Source organism: Bos mutus, chromosome 6 (genome assembly GCF_027580195.1).
Source record: "Bos mutus isolate GX-2022 chromosome 6, NWIPB_WYAK_1.1, whole genome shotgun sequence".
Lineage (NCBI taxonomy): Eukaryota > Metazoa > Chordata > Mammalia > Artiodactyla > Bovidae > Bos > Bos mutus.
In genome coordinates, this window is record NC_091622.1 from 46,101,075 (window position 1) to 46,122,431 (window position 21,357).

Genomic DNA, 21,357 nt, shown 5'->3' on the forward strand with positions numbered 1-21,357 from the left:
TTTTGCCAAATATCAAAATGAATCCACCACAGGTATACATGTGTTCCCCATCCCGAACCCTCCTCCCTCCTCCCTCCCCATACCTTCCCTCTGGGCCGTCCCAGTGCACCAGCCCCAAGCATCCAGCATCGTGCATCGAACCTGGACTGGCAACTCGTTTCTTACATGATATTTTACATGTTTCAATGCCACTCTCCCAAATCTTCCCACCCTCTCCCTCTCCCACAGAGTCCATAAGCAATATTCTTTTTTTTAATTTTATTTATTTATTTTTGGCTGTGCTGGGTCTTCATGGCTATGTGGGCTTTTTTTTTCTAGTTGCTGCAAGTGGGGGCTACTCTCAAGTTGCAGGGTGTAGGCTTCTCATTGCAGTGGCTTCTCTTGTTGCAGAGCACAGACTCTAGGTGCTTCAGCAGTTAGAGCACTTGGGCTCAGTAACTGGCGCACGGGCTTAGTTGCTCTGCAGCATGTGGGATCTTCCCAGCCCAGGGACTGAACCCTGTTCTCCTGCATTGGCAGGCAGATTCTTTTCCACTGAGCCACCAGGGAAGTGCCAGAAGCAATATTCTTAATCACCATGTCCCACTACCTCAGAAAAACATTACTGAATTCATTGAGTATCTTTTAGAAAATTAAGGGGTTTATATATTGAAAAGGTGTGTGTGTTAGTCACTCAGTTGTGTCCTACTCTTTGTGACCCCAAGGACTGTCTGTAGCCAGTCAGGCTCCTCTGTCCATGGAATTCTCTAGGCAAGAATACTGAAGTGGATTGCCATTCCCTTCTCCAGAGGATCTTTGAGACCCAGAGATCAAACCCAGGACTCTGCATGTAGGCAGATTCTTTACCTTCACCATCTGAGCCACCAGGGAAGCCCCATTGAAAAGGTTGTTGTTGTTCAGTCTCTCAGTCGTGTCCGAGTCTTTGCGACCCCATGGCCTGCAGCACACCAGGCTTCCCTGTCCTTCACCATCCCCCAGAGCTTGCTCAAACTTATGCCCATTGAGTCAGTGATGCCATCTGACCATCTCATCCTCTGTCATCCCCATCTCCTCCTGCCTTCAATCTTTCCCAGGATCAGGTTCTTTCCCAGCGTCAGGGTCAACATCAGGGATTGAACCTGCTCTCCTGCATTGCAGGCCGACTCTTTTACCGTCTGAGCCACCAGGGAACTGAGATTGAAAAGGTAAGTGTATGTAATAGGTCCTAGAAACAGTCTCATCCAGGAAAAAAAATAGCTTAATGCTTAATGAAGTAAACCCACAGCTGTTCATAAACTTAATACTTAAGGATCACTTCTTTTCTCAGGTTGTTTTAGAACCTTACCAGAATCAGAGAGGACTCTTCTCTGAGGATTGAGTCTGAAATTTCAGATAAAAAGAGACAGGGAGCAGTCAGTCTCTGTGCGTTTACTCTTAAGGCAATACTAAGCAACATTTTTATATTACCTGCCCTATTTTCAACCTCTGCCAAAGACAGGATTACTTTGAACTCTCAAGGATACCTCTGCCACCACCACCATCAAAAGTGGCCTGGCCTTCATGGTCACAGGGCCTCACCCAGAGAGCTTTGCCTGCAGCTCACAGACACACCCTCCATCCCTGACCTGGCAGGTGCTTAAAAGGGGGCAGAGGTTTGCTCACTTGTTTCCCCTCCTGTGGTCTCCTTTCCTAGGATGGAAATAAATAACAGGCCCCTGTGGCACTGGACATTACAGTGGAAAGACTTTCTCTAGTAGGTTCATTAGACAACCAGTGAGCAAAAATTTCTGAGCTGGAGGAGACTCATCATGGGAAATTTTTAAGTTTTTCTTGTTTTTATTTTTATTTCAACATGTGTAACTTGTCCCTATTCATTTAATGAATACTTATTTGGCCCTGTTCTGGCTCCCTCTCCTAGGTGGGTGAACCACAGTAAAGGGCAAAGATAAAGTACCTGCTGCCAAGGACCTTGACGTTGGGAGGGAGACATCCTATAAACATCCTATAAACAAGTACACAAGTGTTGCTGCTGCTGTTGTTTGGTCGCTCAGTTGTGTCCGACTCTTTGTGACCCCATGGACTGCAGCACGCCAGGCATCCCTGTCCTTCACCATCTCTCAGAGCTTGCTCAAACTCATGTCCATTGAATTGGTGATGCCATCCAACCATCTTATCCTTTGTCATCTCCTTCTCCTCCGTCTTCTATCTTTTCCAGTGAGTCAGCTCTTTGCATCAGGTGGACAAAGTATTGGAGCTTCAGCTTCAGTATCAGTCCCTCCAAAGAATACTCAGGGTTGATTTCCTTTAGGATTGACTGGTTTGGTCTTTTTGCTGTCCAAGGGACTCTCAAGAGTCTTCTCCAACACCACAGTTCAAAAGCATCAATTCTTCAGTGTTCAGCCTTCTTTTTATGGTCCAACTCTCACATCCATACATCACTATTGGAAAAACCATAGCCTTGACTAGACGGACCTTTGTTGGCAAAGTAATGTCTCTGCTTTTTAATACGCTGTCTAGGTTGGTCATAGCTTTTCTTCCAAGGAGTAAGTGTTTTTTAATTTCATGGCTACAGTCACCATCTGCAGTGATTTTGGGGCCTAAGAAAATAAAGTCTGTCACCGTTTCCACTGTTACCCCATCTATTTGCCATGAAGTGAGGGACCAGATGCCGTGATCTTAGTTTTTTGAATGTTGAGTTTAAAGCCAGGTTTTTCACTCTCCTCTTTAACCTTCATCAAGAGGCTCTTTAGTTCCTCTTCACCTTCTGCCATAAGGGAACAAGTAGCTAACGTAAATAACTGAAAATAATTTCAGAAAGTGATGACGTGAACAATTAAAGGGAACAGAAATTGATAGGAGGTAGGGAGGTGGGGAGGGCACAGCTGTTATAGAGAACGGCGTCAGGAGAAATGCCTCTAGGGAGGTAGAATGTGAACAGAGCCCAGAATATGCAGAGGAGCCACGCGCGAAGAAGGAGAGCACACCCCATGGGGAACGCACAGCATTTTTAAAGGCCTGAGAGTAGCATACTCGATGATCTAAAGAATAATAGATGGTCACTGTGACTGATGACAGTGAGCAAAACAGAAGTTGGCACAAGATGAGGCAGGAGAGGTAAACGGGCCAGGGGCCAGGGGCCAGGTCAGATAGGGAGACAGTCACTCTAAAGTTTTATCTAGTAAGTCCAATGTCTGGGCTTCCTTAGGGGCAGTTTCTATTAATTTATTGTTTTCCTGTGAATGGATTATATTTCCTTATTTATTTGCATGCATAATAATTTTTTTGTTGTTGATAACCGGATATCTTGACTATTCAGTTCAGTTCAGTCAGTCATGCCCGACTCTTTGCGACCCCATGAATCGCAGCATGCCAGGCCTCCCTGTCCCCCACCAACTCCCAGAGTTCACTCAGACTCATGTCCATCGAGTCAGTGATGCCATCCAGCCATCTCATCCTCTGTCGTCCCCTTCTCCTCTTGCCCCCAATCCCTCCCAGCATCAGAGTCTTTTCCAATGAGTCAACTCTTCGCATGAGGTGGCCAAAGTACTGGAGTTTCAGCTTTAGCATCATTCCTTCCAAAGAAATCCCAGGGCTGATCTCCTTCAGAATGGACTGGTTGGATCTCCTTGCAGTCCAAGGGACTCTCAATGTGCTAACTCTGAAAATCAGATTTTCTCCCTTCCCAGAACTTGCTGCTGTTGTGGGCTGTTATTGTTTATGCCTTTTCTGAACTGCTTTTGTAAAGGTTATCTTTTTTTGTATTGAGTGCCCTGTGAAGTCTCTGTTCTGTTAGCTTAGTGACCAGTTAGAAATTTGACAGAGATTTCCTTCTCAAACCAAAAAAAAATTTCCCAGTCTTTGCTGATTAAACCATGGAGAGAGTCTGCCAAGGCTTAGGCCATTTACAGCTCTTCCTTAGCTTTCACTTCCTGCTTGCATAGAGCCCAGAAGTCAGGCAGAAACAAAAACTCAGAGCCTTCTCAGGAAAGATTCTTGGAAGAAATAACAAAAATATATCAGTTTAAATCTTGTCAGGTTGATAAATAACAATATACTTTGTTATCTAAATTAAAAACATCTTAATCTAATTTCATGTGTAACTTTGGACATTATCTGAAAAACTGATTGTTTAAAATATGATTTCTAGAGGTATATTTAAATATGATTATGCTCTGATGTTTGGGGAACTTTTAACTACCAAAATAAAGTAACAAAATCATATTCTGAAATTCCAATTCAGAAAGATAGCAGAAATAGTAGAAAACGATTTGAGCACTGTCCTAGTGCTTACACTTACTGACCTGTAGGCTACATGTGGGATGAGAATAAACAAAGGAAATGATTATTTCAGCAAATGAATTAAATAAGCTGTACTGAGTAATCCCAAGTGAAAGAGAGTAAAAATTTGCTTTCAACTGAAGTGGTGTTAAAGTGAATCGGATGTTAGTATTATGGTACAAGTATAAATGCTAAATATTAATAGAGACAATGAGAAAATTAAGGGAAAATATTTAGTAAGTGCAAAGCATGTTAATAATTTGGGGTATTTTCTGAGTCATATTTACTATTTATATCTCATCCAGTTTAAGATTTATTTTTGTTGATGATGTTTACCACTCTGGGCTATGTCAAAGGCCCATTGAATCATTACTTTATAAAGTTATTTCTTTTTTTTTTTCCCCACAGGAGAATTCTATCAAACCTTTTTTTTTCTTTTTTTTTTTTAAATTTTATTTTTAAACTTTACAAATTGTATTAGTTTTGCCAATTCTGTTGAATGGAGTAGGCAGTTAATAATTTAGGCTTTCTTCAGTTAGATAAAGGTAGGCTGCTGCTGCTGCTAAGTCGCTTCAGTCGTGTCCGACTCTGTGTGACCCCATAGACGGCAGCCCACCAGGCTCCCTCGTCCCTGGGATTCTCCAGGCAAGAACACTGGAGTGGGTTGCCATTTCCTTCTCCAGTGCGTGAAAGTGAAAAGTGAAAGTGAAGTCGCTCAGTTATGTCTGACTCTTAGCGACCCCATGGACTGCAGCCTACCAGGCTCCTCCGTCCATGGGATTTTCCAGGCAAGAGTACTGGAGTGGGGTGCCATTGCCTTCTCCAAAGGTAGGCTAGGATCTTAAAATAACCATTCATAGCAGACTCGCAGAACTCTGAGGCCAGATTAGAAATGGTGTCCCAAGCATCCCGATGCCCGTTTGAAGTACACTCTTGGATGAAGGCCAGGTGGATGAAACTTGACCGTTGAAACACTGAAGTGGTGAGAGGCAAAGGAAAGGATTTTGAAAAACTGGCCAAGAACATGACAGGCTTTGAGATCAAAGAAATGTTTTAGGTGGTATGTGCCCTAGAGTGTTAATGAATTCATTGCTTCTTAGGCCTCCTACTTTTGTGTGTCAGAATCTGACTTTATCCTTTGTCAACAGAGCAGTCTATGTACACTTTTCTGGAATCTTAAGCCCAGGTTAATCTTGATTAAGCAGAAGTGAACCTCTATTTAATACTGATGAAAGAAAGATTTTCTTAGGTTTAAGCTGATGCGCAAGTGTGGTACTCTCCCTTTATAGTACAAAATATACTATAATTAGTGAGCACTGGCTGTGTACTATATACTATACTGTGATGCGCTTTGAATACATTAACTCACTGGTGCTTTAGTACTATACAGCCCAGTGAAGGTAGTATTATTTAACCTCACTTCTAAAAATGCAAATAGAGACTCAGAGTGTTAGTAACTTTCCTGGAGATACACAAGACCCAAATTCATGTCTGTATGACTTTGTGGGCCATTTGTAATTTCAACATGGAGTTATTGAGAGCCTCTTATAATTATATATTAATTGCTTATTCATAAATGAATCTGAGGTTATTATTATTTCTCCCGGCAATCTTGATTCCAGCTTGTGTTTCTTCTAGTCCAGCGTTTCTCGTGATGTACTCTGCATATAAGTTAAATAAACAGGGTGACAATATACAGCCTTGACGAACTCCTTTTCCTATTTGGAACCAGTCTGTTGTTCTATGTCCAGTTCTAACTGTTGCTTCCTGACCTGCATACAGATTTCTCAAGAGGCAGATCAGATGGTCTGGTATTCCCATCCCTTTCAGAATTTTCCACAGTTTATTGTCATCCACACAGTCAAAGGCTTTGGCATAGTCAATAAAGCAGAAATAGATGTTTTTCTGGAACTCTTGCTTTTTCCATGATCCAGCAGATGTTGGCAATTTGATCTCTGGTTCCTCTGCCTTTTTTAAAACCAGCTTGAACATCAGGAAGTTCACGGTTCACATATTGCTGAAGCCTGGCTTGGAGAATTTTGAGTATTACTTTACAGCATGTGACATGAGTGCAATGGTGCAGTAGTTTGAGCATTCTTTGTATTGCCTTTCTTTGGGATTGGAATGAAAACTGACCTTTTCCAGTCCTGTGGCCACTGCTGAGTTTTCCAAATTTGCTGGCATATTGAGTGCAGCACTTTCACAGCATCATCTTTCAGGATTTGAAATAGCTCAACTGGAATTCCATCACCTCCATTAGCTTTGTTTGTAGTGGTGCTTTCTAAGGCCCACTTGACTTCACATGCCAGGATGTCTGGCTCTAAGTCAGTGATCACACCGTCGTGATTATCTGGGTCGTGAAGCTCTTTTTTGTACAGTTCTTCTGTGTATTCTTGCCATCTCTTCTTAATATCTTCTGCTTCTGTTAGGTCCATACCATTTCTGTCCTTTATCGAGCCCATCTTTGCATGAAATGTTCCTTTGGTATCTCTGATTTTCTTGAAGAGATCCCTAGTCTTTCCCATTCTGTTGTTTTCCTCTATTTCTTTTCATTGATCGCTGAAGAAGGCTTTCTTATCTCTTCTTGCTATTCTTTGGAACTCTGCATTCAGATGTTTGTATCTTTCCTTTTCTCCTTTGCTTTTCACTTCTCTTCTTTTCACAGCTATTTGTAAGGCCTCCCCAGACAGCCATTTTGCTTTTTTGCATTTCTTTTCCATGGGGATGGTCTTGATCCCTGTCTCCTGTACAATGTCACGAACCACATTCCATAGCTCATCAGGCACTCTATCTATCAGATCTAAGCCCTTAAATCTATTTCTCACTTCCACTGTATAATCATAAGGGATTTGATTTAGGTCATACCTGAATGGTCTCGTGGTTTTCCCTACTTTCTTCAATTTAAGTCTGAATTTGGCAATAAGGAGTTCATGGTCTGAACCACAGTCAGCTCCTGGTCTTGTTTTTGCTGACTGTATGGAGCTTCTCCATCTTTGGCTGCAAAGAATATAATCAATCTGATTTCGGTGTTGACCATCTGGTGATGTCCATGTCCCTTATGGCAGAAAGTGAAGAGGAACTAAAAAGCCTCTTGATGAAAGTGAAAGTGGAGAGTGAAAAAGTTGGCTTAAAGCTCAACATTCAGAAAACGAAGATCATGGCATCTGGTCCCATCACTTCATGGGAAATAGATGGGGAAACAGTGGCTGACTTTATTTTTCTGGGCTCCAAAATCACTACAGATGGTGACTGCAGCCATGAAATTAAAAGACGCTTACTCCTTGGAAGGAAAGTTATGACCAACCTAGATAGCATATTCAAAAGCAGAGACATTACTTTGCCAACAAGGGTTCGTCTAGTCAAGGCTATGGTTTTTCCTGTGGTCATGTATGGATGTGAGAGTTGGACTGTGAAGAAAGCTGAGAGACGAAGAATTGATGCTTTTGAACTGTGGTGTTGGAGAAGACTCTTGAGAGTCCCTTGGACTGCAAGGAGATCCAACCAGTCCATTCTGAAGGAGATCAGCCCTGGGATTTCTTTGGAAGGAATGATGCTAAAGCTGAAACTCCAGTACTTTGGCTACCTCATGCGAAGAGTTGACTCAGTGGAAAAGACTCTGATGCTGGGAGGGATTGGGGGCAAGAGAAGAAGGGGACGACAGAAGATGAGATGGTTGGATGGCATCACTGACTCGATGGACATGAGTCTCAGTGAACTCCGGGAGTTGGTGATGGACAGGGAGGCCTGGCATGCTACGATTCATGGGGTCGCAAAGAGTCGGACACAACTGAGCCACTGATCTGATCTGATAAATGAATCTTATACGTTAATATCATATATAAGCTATATCGTATATAATATATCATATGATATAATTTAATATCATATGTATATGATATATATTTATATGTACACATGTATGATATGTATATATGTATACATACGTATTCATATGTATGTGATATATATTTAATATCATATATAATATATATATCTTATACTTTTATATCATATATAAGTATATGATTATAATTGCTTAAATTCCCATCATTAACAGCATATATTGAGCATCTCACTTGTAGAAGACTATGCTGGATGCTGAAGATAATACTCAGTATGAATTGTGGCCCTTGCCTCAAATATCTTATAACCTAGCTGTTTATACACCAACTATAGATTTCAGAACTTGGGGGAAATGTGGTAAAAGTGTGATTAATCATGAGTCATCTTAAACAGCATTCCTTTTTGCTGTTTGGCAGTTGACTAATTTATTCACTCTATGCTTCATAATGAAAAGTGCTCTGTCTTGATTAAGGTGTTCCTACACTTAGGACATCTGTAATTATTATCTGTAGCAGACAAAGATAATGATAGTAACATCTTCATTGTTTTCTACCTTAATTTGCCTGCTCAAATGTTTCTGCAGTACTGAACAAAGAAAGTAAAAAGTGTTTTTTAATGAGAATATAGGGGTTTTGTTTAATAGCACCCGGCTTTGATATTTAGTTTTTGTTTTTATTTTTTTATATTTATTTTAATTGGAGGCTAATTACTTTACAATATTGTGGTGGTTTTTGCCATACATTGACATGAATCAGCCATGGGTGTACATGTGGTCCCCATCCTTAGCCCCCCTCCCACCTCCCTCCCTATCCAATCCCTCTGGGTTATCCCAGTGCACCAACCTGGTGCTCACCACCAGTGAGCACCCTGTCTCATGCATCGAACGTGGACTGGTGATCTGTTTCACATATGATAATATACCTGTTTCAATGCTATTCTCTCAAATCATCCCACCCTCGTCTTCTCCCACAGAGTCCAAAAGACTGTTCTATACATCTGTGTCTCTTTTGCTGTCTTGCATACAGGGTTATCGTTACCATCTTTCTAAATTCCACATATATGCTATAGTATACTGTATGATATTTAGTTTTTAGAAGGATATAATACATATTTCTATTTCTGTAAGGTATCAAGATATGGCTCTATTGATGAACTTATTTTTCTTGCTTGGTTTTTCTTTCACATGTTAACATGATTAGACGAAGATGAACTTTTAAAATTATTTCCGTGTACCCCAATGTTCATCGCAGCACTGTTTATAATAGCCAGGACATGGAAGCAACCTAGATGCCCATCAGCAGATGAATGGATAAGAAAGCTGTGGTACATATACACAATGGAGTATTACTCAGCCATTAAAAAGAATACATTTGAATCAGTTCTAATGAGATGGATGAAACTGGAACCTATTATACAGAGTGAAGTAAGCCAGAAAGAAAAACACCAATACAGTATACTAACGCATATATATGGAATTTAGAAAGATGGTAACAATAACCCTGTGTACGAGACAGCAAAAGAGACACTGATGTATAGATCAGTCTTATGGACTCTGTGGGAGAGGGAGAGGGTGGGGAGATTTGGGAGAATGGCATTGAAACATGTACAATATCATGTATGAAATGAGTCGCCAGTCCAGGTTCGATGCACAATACTGGATGCTTGGAGCTGGTGCACTGGGATGACCCAGAGGGAGGGTATGGGGAGGGAGGAGGGAGGAGGGTTCAGGATGGGGAACACAGGTATACCTGTGGCGGATTCATTTCGATATTTGGCAAAACTAATACAATATTGTAAAGTTTAAAAATAAAATCTAAAAAAAAAAGAAAAGAAAATGGGAATTGCAGAGCTGAGACTGATACCAAATGCTTGGAAATCACCCTCATAATTGTATTTAGAGACAATAAAAGTAGTGTGTCAATATGAAAAAAAAAAGAAAAGAAAAGAAAACAAAGCTGTATTTAGGGAAGATAGAAAAAGATGGGTGTTCACAAGAGAAAAAAGAGACTTAACCAAAGATATAAACAGAGGGAGAGATTAAAGAAGAAAACTCATCTTTGGGCCCTCCTCAGTGTTCCCATGGATGGAGGAGCCTGGTAGGCTGCAGTCCATGGGATCGCTAAGAGTTGGACACGACTGAGCAACTTCACGTTCACTTTTCACTTTCATGAATTGGAGAAGTAAATGGCAACCCACTCCAGTGTTCTTGCCTGGAGAATCCCAGGGACGGGGGAGCCTGGTGGGCTGCAGTCTATGGGGTCGCACAGAGTCGGACACGACTGAAGAGACTTAGCAGCAGCAGCAGCAGCAAGTGTTCCCTTGAACTAAAGCTGGTAGCTATAGTGTCATTAAGAATATTGACCTTCAGCGTGTATCTAATCTGGTTTTCAATTTTTTGTTTTTAGAAAGCAAAAGACTAGTAGTAGTAATAGTAGTAGTGTTACTTGCTTAGTTGTATCCGACTCTTTTCGACCCCACAGATTATAGCCCACCAGTCTCCTCTGTCCGTGGGATTCTCCAGGCAGGAATACTGGAATGGATTGCCATTCCCTTCTCCAGAGGATCTTCCTGACCCAGGGATTGAATCTGGGTCTTCTGTATTGCAGGCAGATTTTTTTACCATCTGAGCTATAGGGAAGTCCTTAAAAGACCTTTAAGTTGGTAAAGAATGTTACCATTCTCATAATACAATCCTCATATATTCAGTTTTCCTTAGATCTCACAAATTTTTCTATATTTGCCCTAGACATAATTGTTAATTCTAGAGTTTGATGATATTTTGGAGACCGTCTTAGTCCCTTTTTTTGTTGTTCAGTCACTAAGTCTGGTTTGACTCTTTGTGACTCTGTGGACTGCAGCACAGCAGGCTTCCCTGTCCTTCTACTATCTCCCAAAGCTTGCTCAAACTCATGTCCATGGAGTTGGTGATGCCATCCAACCATCTCATCTTCTGTCGTCCCTTCTCCTCCTGCCGTCAGTCTTTCCCAGCATCAGGGTCTTTTCCAATGAGGTGGCTCTTTGCATCAGGTGGCCTAAGTATTGGAGCTTCAGCTTCAGCATTAGTCCTTTCAATGACATCAGGCCTTCCAATTAGTCCCTTTTAATGACAACCAATTAGTGAAGCTCATGAGATTTGATGACTTTCCTAAAGTTATCCAGCTAGTTTGATAAGCCCACAATAAAATCCTCACCTCCCAACTAGAGACCAATAAATTTCCTGCCCCTTCTCTATTCATCATTTACTTATTCATCTACCCTTCACTCATTCAGCAAGAGAGAAGGAAAAGGCAACCCACTCCAGTATTCTTGCCTGGAGAATCCCATGCACAGAGGAGCCTGGTGGGCTGCTGTCCATGGGGTTGCATAGTCAGACACGACTGAAGCGACTTAGCATGCAGGCATGCATTGGAGAAGGAAATGACAGCCCACTCCAGTGTTCTTGCCTGGAGAATCCCAGGGACAGAGGAGCCTGGTGGGCTACCATCTATGGGGTCGCACAGAGTCGGACACGACTGAGCGACTTAGCAGCAGCAGCAACATTCAGCAAAAGTATATTCATTATTAACCATGTTTGTGGCACCATAAAATGCATAAAAGGTGAATAAAACATATTTACTGCCCTCTGCAACAATCTATTAACAGTTAATTATAACACAAAATACAGTGAAATTATAGTGATGGAAATATGAACAAAGTGCCATAAGAATTTTTGCAGAAGAATCAGCATTTAATTAGGATTAAGAAATTGTGGTATGTTTTTCTGAGATTATACTTATCCTTAGCAAGGTTTTGATAGACATTAAAGCAATTCATTGTACAGAATTACAAAGTTCAAAGCTATCAAAGTATGAAAATGCATGATGTGTTCTGATGATGAGTAATCTAGCATGGCTGTACCACAGCACGTACAGAATCAAGATGACAAAGGAGAGGCAGATATATCTCAGATTGCCATCATGAATGGTTAAGACCAGATCAAAGTTTTTGAATTTCACTCTGTAGACACTTAGCCTATATTATAAAGCTAGAATGTGAATTCCATAAATAGAAAAAATGTTATATTCAATTTAATTTCTCCAGAGGCTACGGAGTAGGTTTTTAAACATTGGTTAATTGGGTAAGTAGAAACTCAGCAAATAGTTGGTGTGTGGATGAATGGTCAGGGGAAAATCCTCGATGGATATAGAGGTCTTTTTCATGGTCTCATCAACATTTTAGAAGATAACCTGAACCATTACAATAGTTCGTTGGAAGGCAGAGAGTTTTGGGGAAGGGTTACCACTTTGGAGGCTCTTACAGACTATAGGTAAGAGTTCATCAGAGCCTGAACTCAGTCCTGGCAGTCGGAAGGAAGTGAACAGTTGAAAAACGGTAGAGGTAGATTCTCTAGGACTTCATATATTCATTCCACAAACACTGAATGAATACCTTTTATATTTTGGGCATTAAGCTTGCCTCTGGGGATAGAGAGAAATAAGGAATAGTTTTTGTACTCAAGTGATTTATTACATTGGAAGAGAAAAACAGAAGTAATTATAATATAGTATAAGAGAACAAAAACATCATTCGTTAAGTTCTGACTTTGCATCAAGTGTTGTGCTAGGCATGTAACATACATCCTCTTATTTAATCTTTACAGCTTCACTGGTATTGTCCTCATTTTGCAGATAAAGGAAAGTCTGTTCCTAACTTGGAGGGTTCAGGCCATGTGTACAATTGAAAAGTGAAAGTGAAAGTCACTCAGTTGTGTCTGACTCTGCGACCCATGGGCTGTACAGTCCATGGAGTTCTGCAGGCAAGAATACTGGAATGGGTAGCCTTTCCCTTCTCCAGGGGATCTTCCCAACCCAGGGATGAAACCCAGGTCTCCTGCATTGCAGGCAGATTCTTTACCAGCTGAGCCATAGGGAAGCCCAAGAATACTGGAGTGGGTAGCCTATCCCTTCTCCAGCAGATCTTCCCAACCCAAGAACTGAACCAGGGTCTCCTGCATTGCAGGTGGATTCTTTACCAACTGAGCTAACAGGGAAGCCCAGTACAATTGGAAGCCAACCTACTATAAGTCTATATAAGTCAAGCTAATAAACTGCTAAGTAAATTCTACTTGGTTTTCTTGTCTTGAAAAATATACCTTTATAACAATTTGGGAGGCGAGTTTCAAATTCAGAATGCTTAAGACTCCTCAGAAGTTCCTAGCTTGTGGTATCTCTCACCCACTTCTTACCATGGCTCTACCCCGTACCTGGACAGACAGGTCCAAGCTCTGTTCACATACTCCACAAATGACCACCTCTCCATCCTGAGGACAGCATCCATCGGAAGAGTGGCTCCACTGAAGAGGCTGTGCAGACCCTGGACTCTGGCTAAGGGCCTTTGGGTTGGGGATATCAGTCTTGGAGTTGTGGTCTGAAAGGAGGGACATGGATTCTGGGTGAGGGGTATAGTCAGAGAAGGGCTATAACAGGCCTCTTATTCCCAAGTCCCCCTGCCTTGGTCTAAGAACAGTACTGGATAAGGAAAAAGGAGAAATAAGCAACCTAAGTATACACAGGTAGGAAGTGGAGCCAGAATTGTGCAGGGTTATCTAGGCGCACAGAGGAGAAGGGGCACCTCAATCAGTCAGGGAAATCAGCTGACACAAGAGTTCTGACTAATGAGTGATAGGGGATGGAAAGTAGGAGTCTGTCAGGGGGATCTTTCTAGAAGGAGTATTGTTTAAAATCTCTAAGGTGTTGGGCTGGGACGTGGCTGCAAGTGTAGAGGAGTATTTACAGCCCTTTTCCTAAGGTCCAGAAGCTGAAAGGGTGGTAGTCAGTTTGGCAGGATTAGAATTGTGCTCGTAGGGAAGAAAAATGAAGCTATGTTAGACAGTGGCCGAATCCTGAAGAGTTAAGCCTTCTTTATCGTAAAGGGACAAGAAAGGAACACAGTCACATTTAGGCATAAGGGCTGAGGGAGGACTAGAAAGCAAAGCTTTCTTCCTTGAAGCCTAGGGAGACAAGGAGTTGTTTACAGAACTAGACAGGCCAGAAGGAGGCGCAGGAAACTGGGCTTTTACTGTTGAATTATGGGTTAATAAGGAGAATGCTAGTGGAAGGAAAGAGAAAACAAGTATGAGAGAGTCTTAAAGTAGCCATATTTAAGAAGTGCGTAGAAGAGAGAGCTAGCCCAAAAGACAACAAAACAAAACCAAAAACTGAGCAGCAGAAGCTTCTGAGACAAGGAGCCTGATCTGCACGGGGTCTGGTGGGCTCAATCTAGAGAAGGGACTTTCAATTGCTGCGGGGCAGGACACACAAACAGAGGAGACGTTAGCAATCAGGAGTTGGGGTGAGAGGAGTGGAAACCAGATTATAAGGAATTGGGGATACATAATGAGGAAGTGAAGTTAATTCAGATCATGTTTTTCGAATTAAGCTTGACTTCAAGAGGAGAGAGATTAAACATTTGTTTGACAGGAATGTAAGGTCCGGGAAAAAAATGGACAAGTCCTCTTTCTCCTCCTCTTGTTATTAGTGAAGGTGTTTATAATGCCTTTGGCTGAGAGGCTGCAGTGAAAATAGGGACTGGAGAGAGGAGTACTTCCATAAGACCTAGCCGCCCCTCTCCCCTGCTCTTCCACTAGCAGGGGAGGCCGACGCCACCGCTCCCTGCCTTTGGGCCGTCCGTCTCGGGACATCCCGGCTCATGGCAGTTACCACGTGAAGCCCAGGGCCGACGCCACCGCTCCCTGCCTTTGGGCCGTCCGTCTCAGGGGACATCCCGGCTCATGGCAGTTACCACGTGAAGCCCAGGGCCTCCAGGGCACCCCGTCCCAGGTGACTCTCACCTCCAGAGCTTCAGTACCTCTCAAGACCGCCTCCCGCCCCCGGCCTTGTCCTCTCCACCCCCCTTGCCTCCATTACTCCTCTTCATGGCTTTGTCACTGTCTGACATACGTGCTCTTATTTCATCATGACTTCCCTGTCCTTGATAAAAAGTAAGCCCCAGATCTCAGAGCAGTGTCAGGCACATAGTAGAAACGCAGTACGTGTTTATTAAATGATGAACATAAAAGAGGGGGGAGGAAAATCGGTGGGACAGGATTCCAAAGCAGAGGTTGGCAAACTTTTCCTGTAAAAGGCCAATTAGTAAATATTTAAAATTTTGTTGGCCACAAACAGTCTCTACTTCTTAATACTCTTTATTGTTTTCTAAAATAATCTTTCAAAAATGTAAAATCCATTCTTAGCCCAGAGACCACACATAGACAAGCCACAGATCTGACCTTAACTTCTGTGAGAAAAAGTGAAGGAAACAGGATTAAGAACAAAGGTGAAGATGGTAGCTCTGAAAAAGGGAAAGGAGATGTCTCCCTCTAAAGACCTCCCTAAAGGGAAATGAGAAAAAAGATGAAAGGTGTGCAACACCTTTGAAGTAAAGAACAGACAAGCAAGAGAATTTATTTCAGTGGCATCAGTCTCAGCGTGGGGGGGAATGAATTCTGCAGTTGGGTGTGAAGCGCTTGAAGAGTAGGACAGTTCTGAGAACAGGGAAGCTAATTACATCGAGATCAGTAAGGAAAATGATAAACATGGTGGGATTCAGACAGAGTTGAACAACATGAATCTGTGTTGTGTTCTGGAAGACAAGGGGAAAATGGGAAAAGGTAGATCCTGAGAATTATATCTTATGAAGTTTGAGTGATGCTGCACAAAATTTTAAAGGTGGTTGGCCTGGCATACTAGTTCAGAATAATATTTTGTTTTCCTCATACTCTCTTTTGATAAAATTACTTCTAGAATCATCATAGAAATATGAGTTAATTTGTGAATAATAATATCAATAATTGCCTTTATTTATGAATGGCTAATCTATAGTTGTATATGCACGTGTAGTCAATCGCTTCAGTCATGTCCGACACTTTGCGACCCCATGGACTGTAGCCCACCAGGCTCCTCTGTCCATGGGAATTCTCCAGACAAAAATACTGGAGTGGGTTGCCATGCGCTTCTCCAGGGGATCTTTCTGACCTAGGAATCGAAACCTCATCTCCTGTATCTCCTGTATTGCAGGTGGATTCTTTACCCACTGAGCCACCTGGGCAGCCCAAACTGTAGTCATTATCTCTCATTTAGTCATTTATATAGTTCTAGTATTATCTCTGATATACAAGATGAGGAAATGGAGAATTAGGGGAGTTAAGAAACAAGGCACGCAATGTTCTTAAATGACAGAGCTATATAAACCCAACCAAGTCTGTCTTGACACCTGGTCTGTGCCCTTAGTGCACCTCAGTAGGGTGTTGATCAATGGATTACTGTCAGTGTGGAAGGAGGTCTCTAGTGACAAGTCCTGTCCTCTATCTCGTTCAGCATTTGTTGATGCTCTAGATTAGGACATAGTGCATTTATCAAACTCTCCAGCAATGCACACCCAGGAAGAAGAGGGAATACATTAGATAACAGGACGAGGATCCGGGATTGTCTCAAACTGGAATGGTTCACCAAAGAGGAAATGTAATAGATATAAGAATATAGCCCTTTACTTAGGTCAGAAACAACTGCACAAGTATGCTATGCTTTAGCTCTAGGCTGTGTAGGGAAGAAAAATGCTTGAAGGCTTCCGTCACATCACTTTGACTGTGGTGAACTATAATTTGTCCAGAGGAGAATAGAATAGAGAAACTATTCAGGACCACTTCACCTGGGGAACTGTTAAAGGAACTCATTAAGTTTCAGAACAACGAGAAAACACACACACACACACACAGAAAACCCAGCTTGGTGGTGATGCTGTTGGGAGTGGGGGAAAGACCAGTCCGTGTCCTCCAATGTTTCTGAAAGTTTCCATAGAAGATAAGTTAGGCTAATTCTGACCTTTGTGGTCAGAACTAGGAGTAGTAAGTGGGGATTACTAGGAGCCAGAGTTTGACTCTGTATGAGAAATAACTCCCCCTAAATTAAACCTGTTCAAAATTTTAACTGGTTTCAATGGGAATTAATGTGTCCCCTATTGCTGAATGTGTTTTAGACTGAGACTGAACAATCATTTGTTAGGACTTACTCTAGATGACCTCTAAAGTCTCTGCCGACACCATGGTTTTGCCTCTGAAAATGTCAGATGAATAAAGCATTCCTGTACTATTTTTCAAAATATTAAACTCATTTTTCTTCTGTGTTTGCAGCCTGATCTAGTACTGTGTTAGAGATATGGTGTATATATTACAGAACTTCTGTTTTGAACTTAAGCTGTCCAAGTTCTAATTTTTCACTTAGAATGTGACAAGATGTTTAGCACACCAAGTCAGGCTTCAAGTATTTCTTTTAAATGGATGTGTTCTTTTGTATAATTCTTGCCAAAGATTACACTGAATTTGTACCATATTCCTACCAATGTTTTTTCCAAATCACATCCTATGATGTAACTTTTGTTAAGTTTAAAGGGAATATATCTATACAAGAGGCACCTTGAAATGCTCACTTATCTTTTAACAAATTTAATATACAGGTTGAAGTTGTTTCAAGAAGGACTTAATCTATTGACTTTCTGAGACCATTAGTTAGTTCTTAAACTTGGTTCTGTGATCTGCCTTGTTTTGTTTTTGTAACACATATATTCATAGTCTTAATTTTCAGCTTTATCAGTAGAAAGTTAACCGGATATGTATTGAAAACCTCTTGATTGCTTCTCTAAAGCTATTAAAAAGCACATCATTTCGTTGGTTACCATCACTAAGTCTTTCTGACATTCATGAACAAAGTTGAAGCAAAAATAGCAAAGCTCTCTATTTTTGGTTTTAATCCCCTAAAGTTTACCTAAAAAATAATTCAGTGGGTATACTAATAGAAATGAAATACTTTTTTTTTTTTTTTAGGTGTAATCCCTTTTCATGGATTTTCAATGTATGGTAAGTTAGGCTTTAAAATACTCACTGTTTTATTACACTTTAGAAAATTTAAACATGAACCTCACACTTTATATTGCATCACCCACACATTCAACAATGTTATTGTGAACTGTTAAACACTGGGTTTGGTATTTGTTTATATGTCCAAGTAAAATTTTGCTGAGATGATGATTGCTTGTGAAGTTAAACATACCATGAAAATGGTTCTGTGGTTTACCATTTTCTAATTCACTAGAAATTAGAAATACACACTGATATTTAGTTTTAATAGCTGTAGAAATTCCTAAACTATTTCCCGTAAGTCTTTTTGAAAAATACTAGATCAGAAAACATGCAAAGGGAAGGACAACACCGAGTGAGCTCCTGATTTCTTCAGACTGGCTGGTGTGCGGAGCAGCAGTCACACTGAAGTGTGCGGGCGTCCTGAAGCACACGTGACACACACGTGTGCAGGTCTGAGCGCCCCAGCACCTTTCTGCCTCACAGGTCTTTGAATGAGGAATGCAGGAAGCGTCACAAAGATAAGCAAGAAGGAGAACGCTCTCTCCCTTAATGCCATTTAATTTTTCATTTATCTGTTTTACATATGAACTTGTTGAAGATTCTTGTCCCAACTATTCCTCCTCCCCAACCTTTAGACTAAACAGAAATATAAAGTTTACCTTTGTAAAAAGAATCAGCAGTAAATTAACACTTTTCTTTGTAAAAAAAAAAAAAAACAAATCCTCGGGTGTTCAGCATCATACCATCATGGTGAATGACATAATATAAAAGTTTTAAAACCAGCATACAACGAAGAGGATTCAGAGTGTCTGGGAATTTTGCACTATGCTTCGCTTGGCTTTATTCTCTTGAGCCATCAAAATTTCATAACATAATACATGTTGTTATAGTGACGTTCCAGCATATTTCTCTTTTATAAATATGTGAGGAATTTAAAATAGAAAACCTAGCAAGGTTAAGAATATAAATTTTTACCTTTAATAATAAAATGTAAGCCCTTTAATCCTTTTATTTTAATAATCCAACTGCAGGCATTTTTCAAGTAAATAGTTTTTAAAAGGTGTACTTGAGCAATTTAGAGAACGGTTAATAATGTCAGGAAGTTTAAATTTTCTAACAGTTCTCAGAGTACAAAATACATCATTGGCTCCTGCCTGTTCACAGATGAAAGAATCATATTGTCAGGTTGGCATCTGATTTTAACATCTGACTTTCTGACATTCACCTGTGGGCTATTTGGTTGAGCTGACCCACCTGTGCTTAATTGCCACAAACAGTGCAAAAGATAATTTAATTCAAATTAATTAAGATTGTTATCACAAACACACACAAAAAATTCATTAGAGAAATAAATTCTTAGAATTGTTTTACTTAAAGCCTATGAAAACTATCTAGAAACATATTGGGATATGCCAATGTTGACCAATAGCCTGTTAATCAGAATTTTAATTTTCAAATTCCATCAGTTCTAAAAACTAGCCATAAATCATCTTATATTTTACTTACCTGATGTCAAAAATTAAAAATTTTGAAAGATCCTTTGTGGGACAAAGTAAAAATGAATTGTCTGGATGTCACTTTGTTATTATTTCAATTTAAAAAGAGATTTTATGTAATTTTAAAAAGTTACTTTGAATTTTTAATACCCTTATATGGTTCCATTGTGTTATTCTACTGTTGGGATTATAAAACATTTTATAATTTACTCCCATTAAAAAAAATTTTTAATGACAGTTTTTACATGTGCATATATTCCCTTTTCAACATGAAAAAAGAATATATATGATTTTAAACTTGAATGAATATTATTACTATAAAATATTTGTCCTTTATGTTTGTGAACTTACTTTTCGATTATAGTAGTTCCGCAATGTTATCAATCAATTTTTCTTGTTCTTTCAGTTGCACCACTTTGTTTTCTATACCATGAACCTTCCAAACTGTATCAGATATTCCGTGAGATGTATGTGCGTTTTTTCTTCAGGCTTCATTCCATCTCTTCTCATCCTTCTGTAAGTTCATAAAAAATTGGATCAAACCAGACTCTGATTTGTTCTTTTTTACCTTAAGAAAAACAAATTGTCAAGCATTGCTTTCCTATGGAAAAAATGAAAGAGTAAATTGATACTTAAATAGTTTTAGTAATAATGACAAGAAAAAGTCCTTTATCACTTGCATTTAAATTATCTTTTATATGTTGAAAGAATAAGCATAGCAATGTCTGTATTGTTTTCTTTGACAAAGATGGCTACATTTTTGAACATTGGTTTCCTTATCTCTGAAATGAGGTTAATGCTGAGTTTCTGTGGTGCTGTAAAGAAGAGTATGAAGCACTTGGGTAGTACTTGGCTCGTGGCAGGTGTTCAGTAAATAGGTGGCTGTTGTTTTTATTGTCATTATGATCATCATCATCATCTTTGTTAATGAAAATTAAACATTTATTTGTCCCTTATTTTTCAATATCATGTTTGACTAATTATCCTTTATCAAACTAGATATTTTCTTTGTGTTTATTCAATAGATGGCTCCTTGGCCTTAACAAGAAATTCAAGGAGAAGCATATTGGGAGTTGAATATTCATATCTGTTTTATTTTGGCCCATCCTTTATCGTATCTTCCCTCCCCACTCCTACCCCTCTTAACCTGAGTAAAAACAAGTATTTATTTCATTTATACTTTTTCTGTTTTGGGGCCTGCTTTGGTCTGCTTGTCAGTAACTTGATTGACACTCCCAAAGAAACATTAAAATTGGAATGTGTCAGGGCTACCAAGTTTCCTGAAAGAGAAGATTGTCACACTGCTACTAAACTAAATAGCAGTTCATCATACTTCCTCCCCATTTTAATCCTGTGTATTCCTAGTCCACCTTCCTCTGTCTCTAGTGTTGCTCTCAAACATTGCTGATGACAGCTGGCAAGTAACGGAAATCCAGGATGTCACAGATGAGCAAATGAAGTGCTACCAAATTATCATGGGTCTCTTCTCTCTGAGATAACGATTTAGTGTCTATATTGCAATAATGTTTAATCTAGGATAACCAAAAATATATTAATAATTCTCTTTTCTAATCAGTCATACTTAGCATCAGATTTCTTACTCTCATGTTTTATTTTCACACTTTAGACTTAAAAAAAAATTTTTTTTTTTTAAGTTTTAAAACTCTGGCTATTCCTTCTGTGCCTCCATGCTGACCCTAAGCTGTCCTCTTCCAGCTGACTGATTGGGACAGCCCTGCCTCTGCCCTTTCTTTATTCAGTGAAATAAAGACTTACAGGCAGTCATCTCCTATTCTGGCTTGCAGCCAGACTGAACTGTTTAGAACCACGACAGCCTTACTTCTTTAGAAACTCAAAAAGAGGATTAGA

The 21,357-nt window shown here is 40.2% G+C and overlaps 1 protein-coding gene across 3 annotated transcripts in view; it reads left to right on the forward strand.

The window, feature by feature from the left end:
* Nucleotides 1-21,357, forward strand: part of TBC1D19 (TBC1 domain family member 19) — a 157,225-nt gene that overhangs the window by 115,084 nt on the left and 20,784 nt on the right. For all 3 annotated transcript variants that reach the window (XM_070372240.1, XM_070372239.1, XM_070372241.1), the window contains 2 exons: nucleotides 17,957-17,989; nucleotides 19,895-20,004. In XM_070372240.1, the coding sequence (XP_070228341.1) occupies nucleotides 17,957-17,989; nucleotides 19,895-20,004 (143 nt within the window). The remainder of the gene's footprint in view (nucleotides 1-17,956; nucleotides 17,990-19,894; nucleotides 20,005-21,357) is intronic.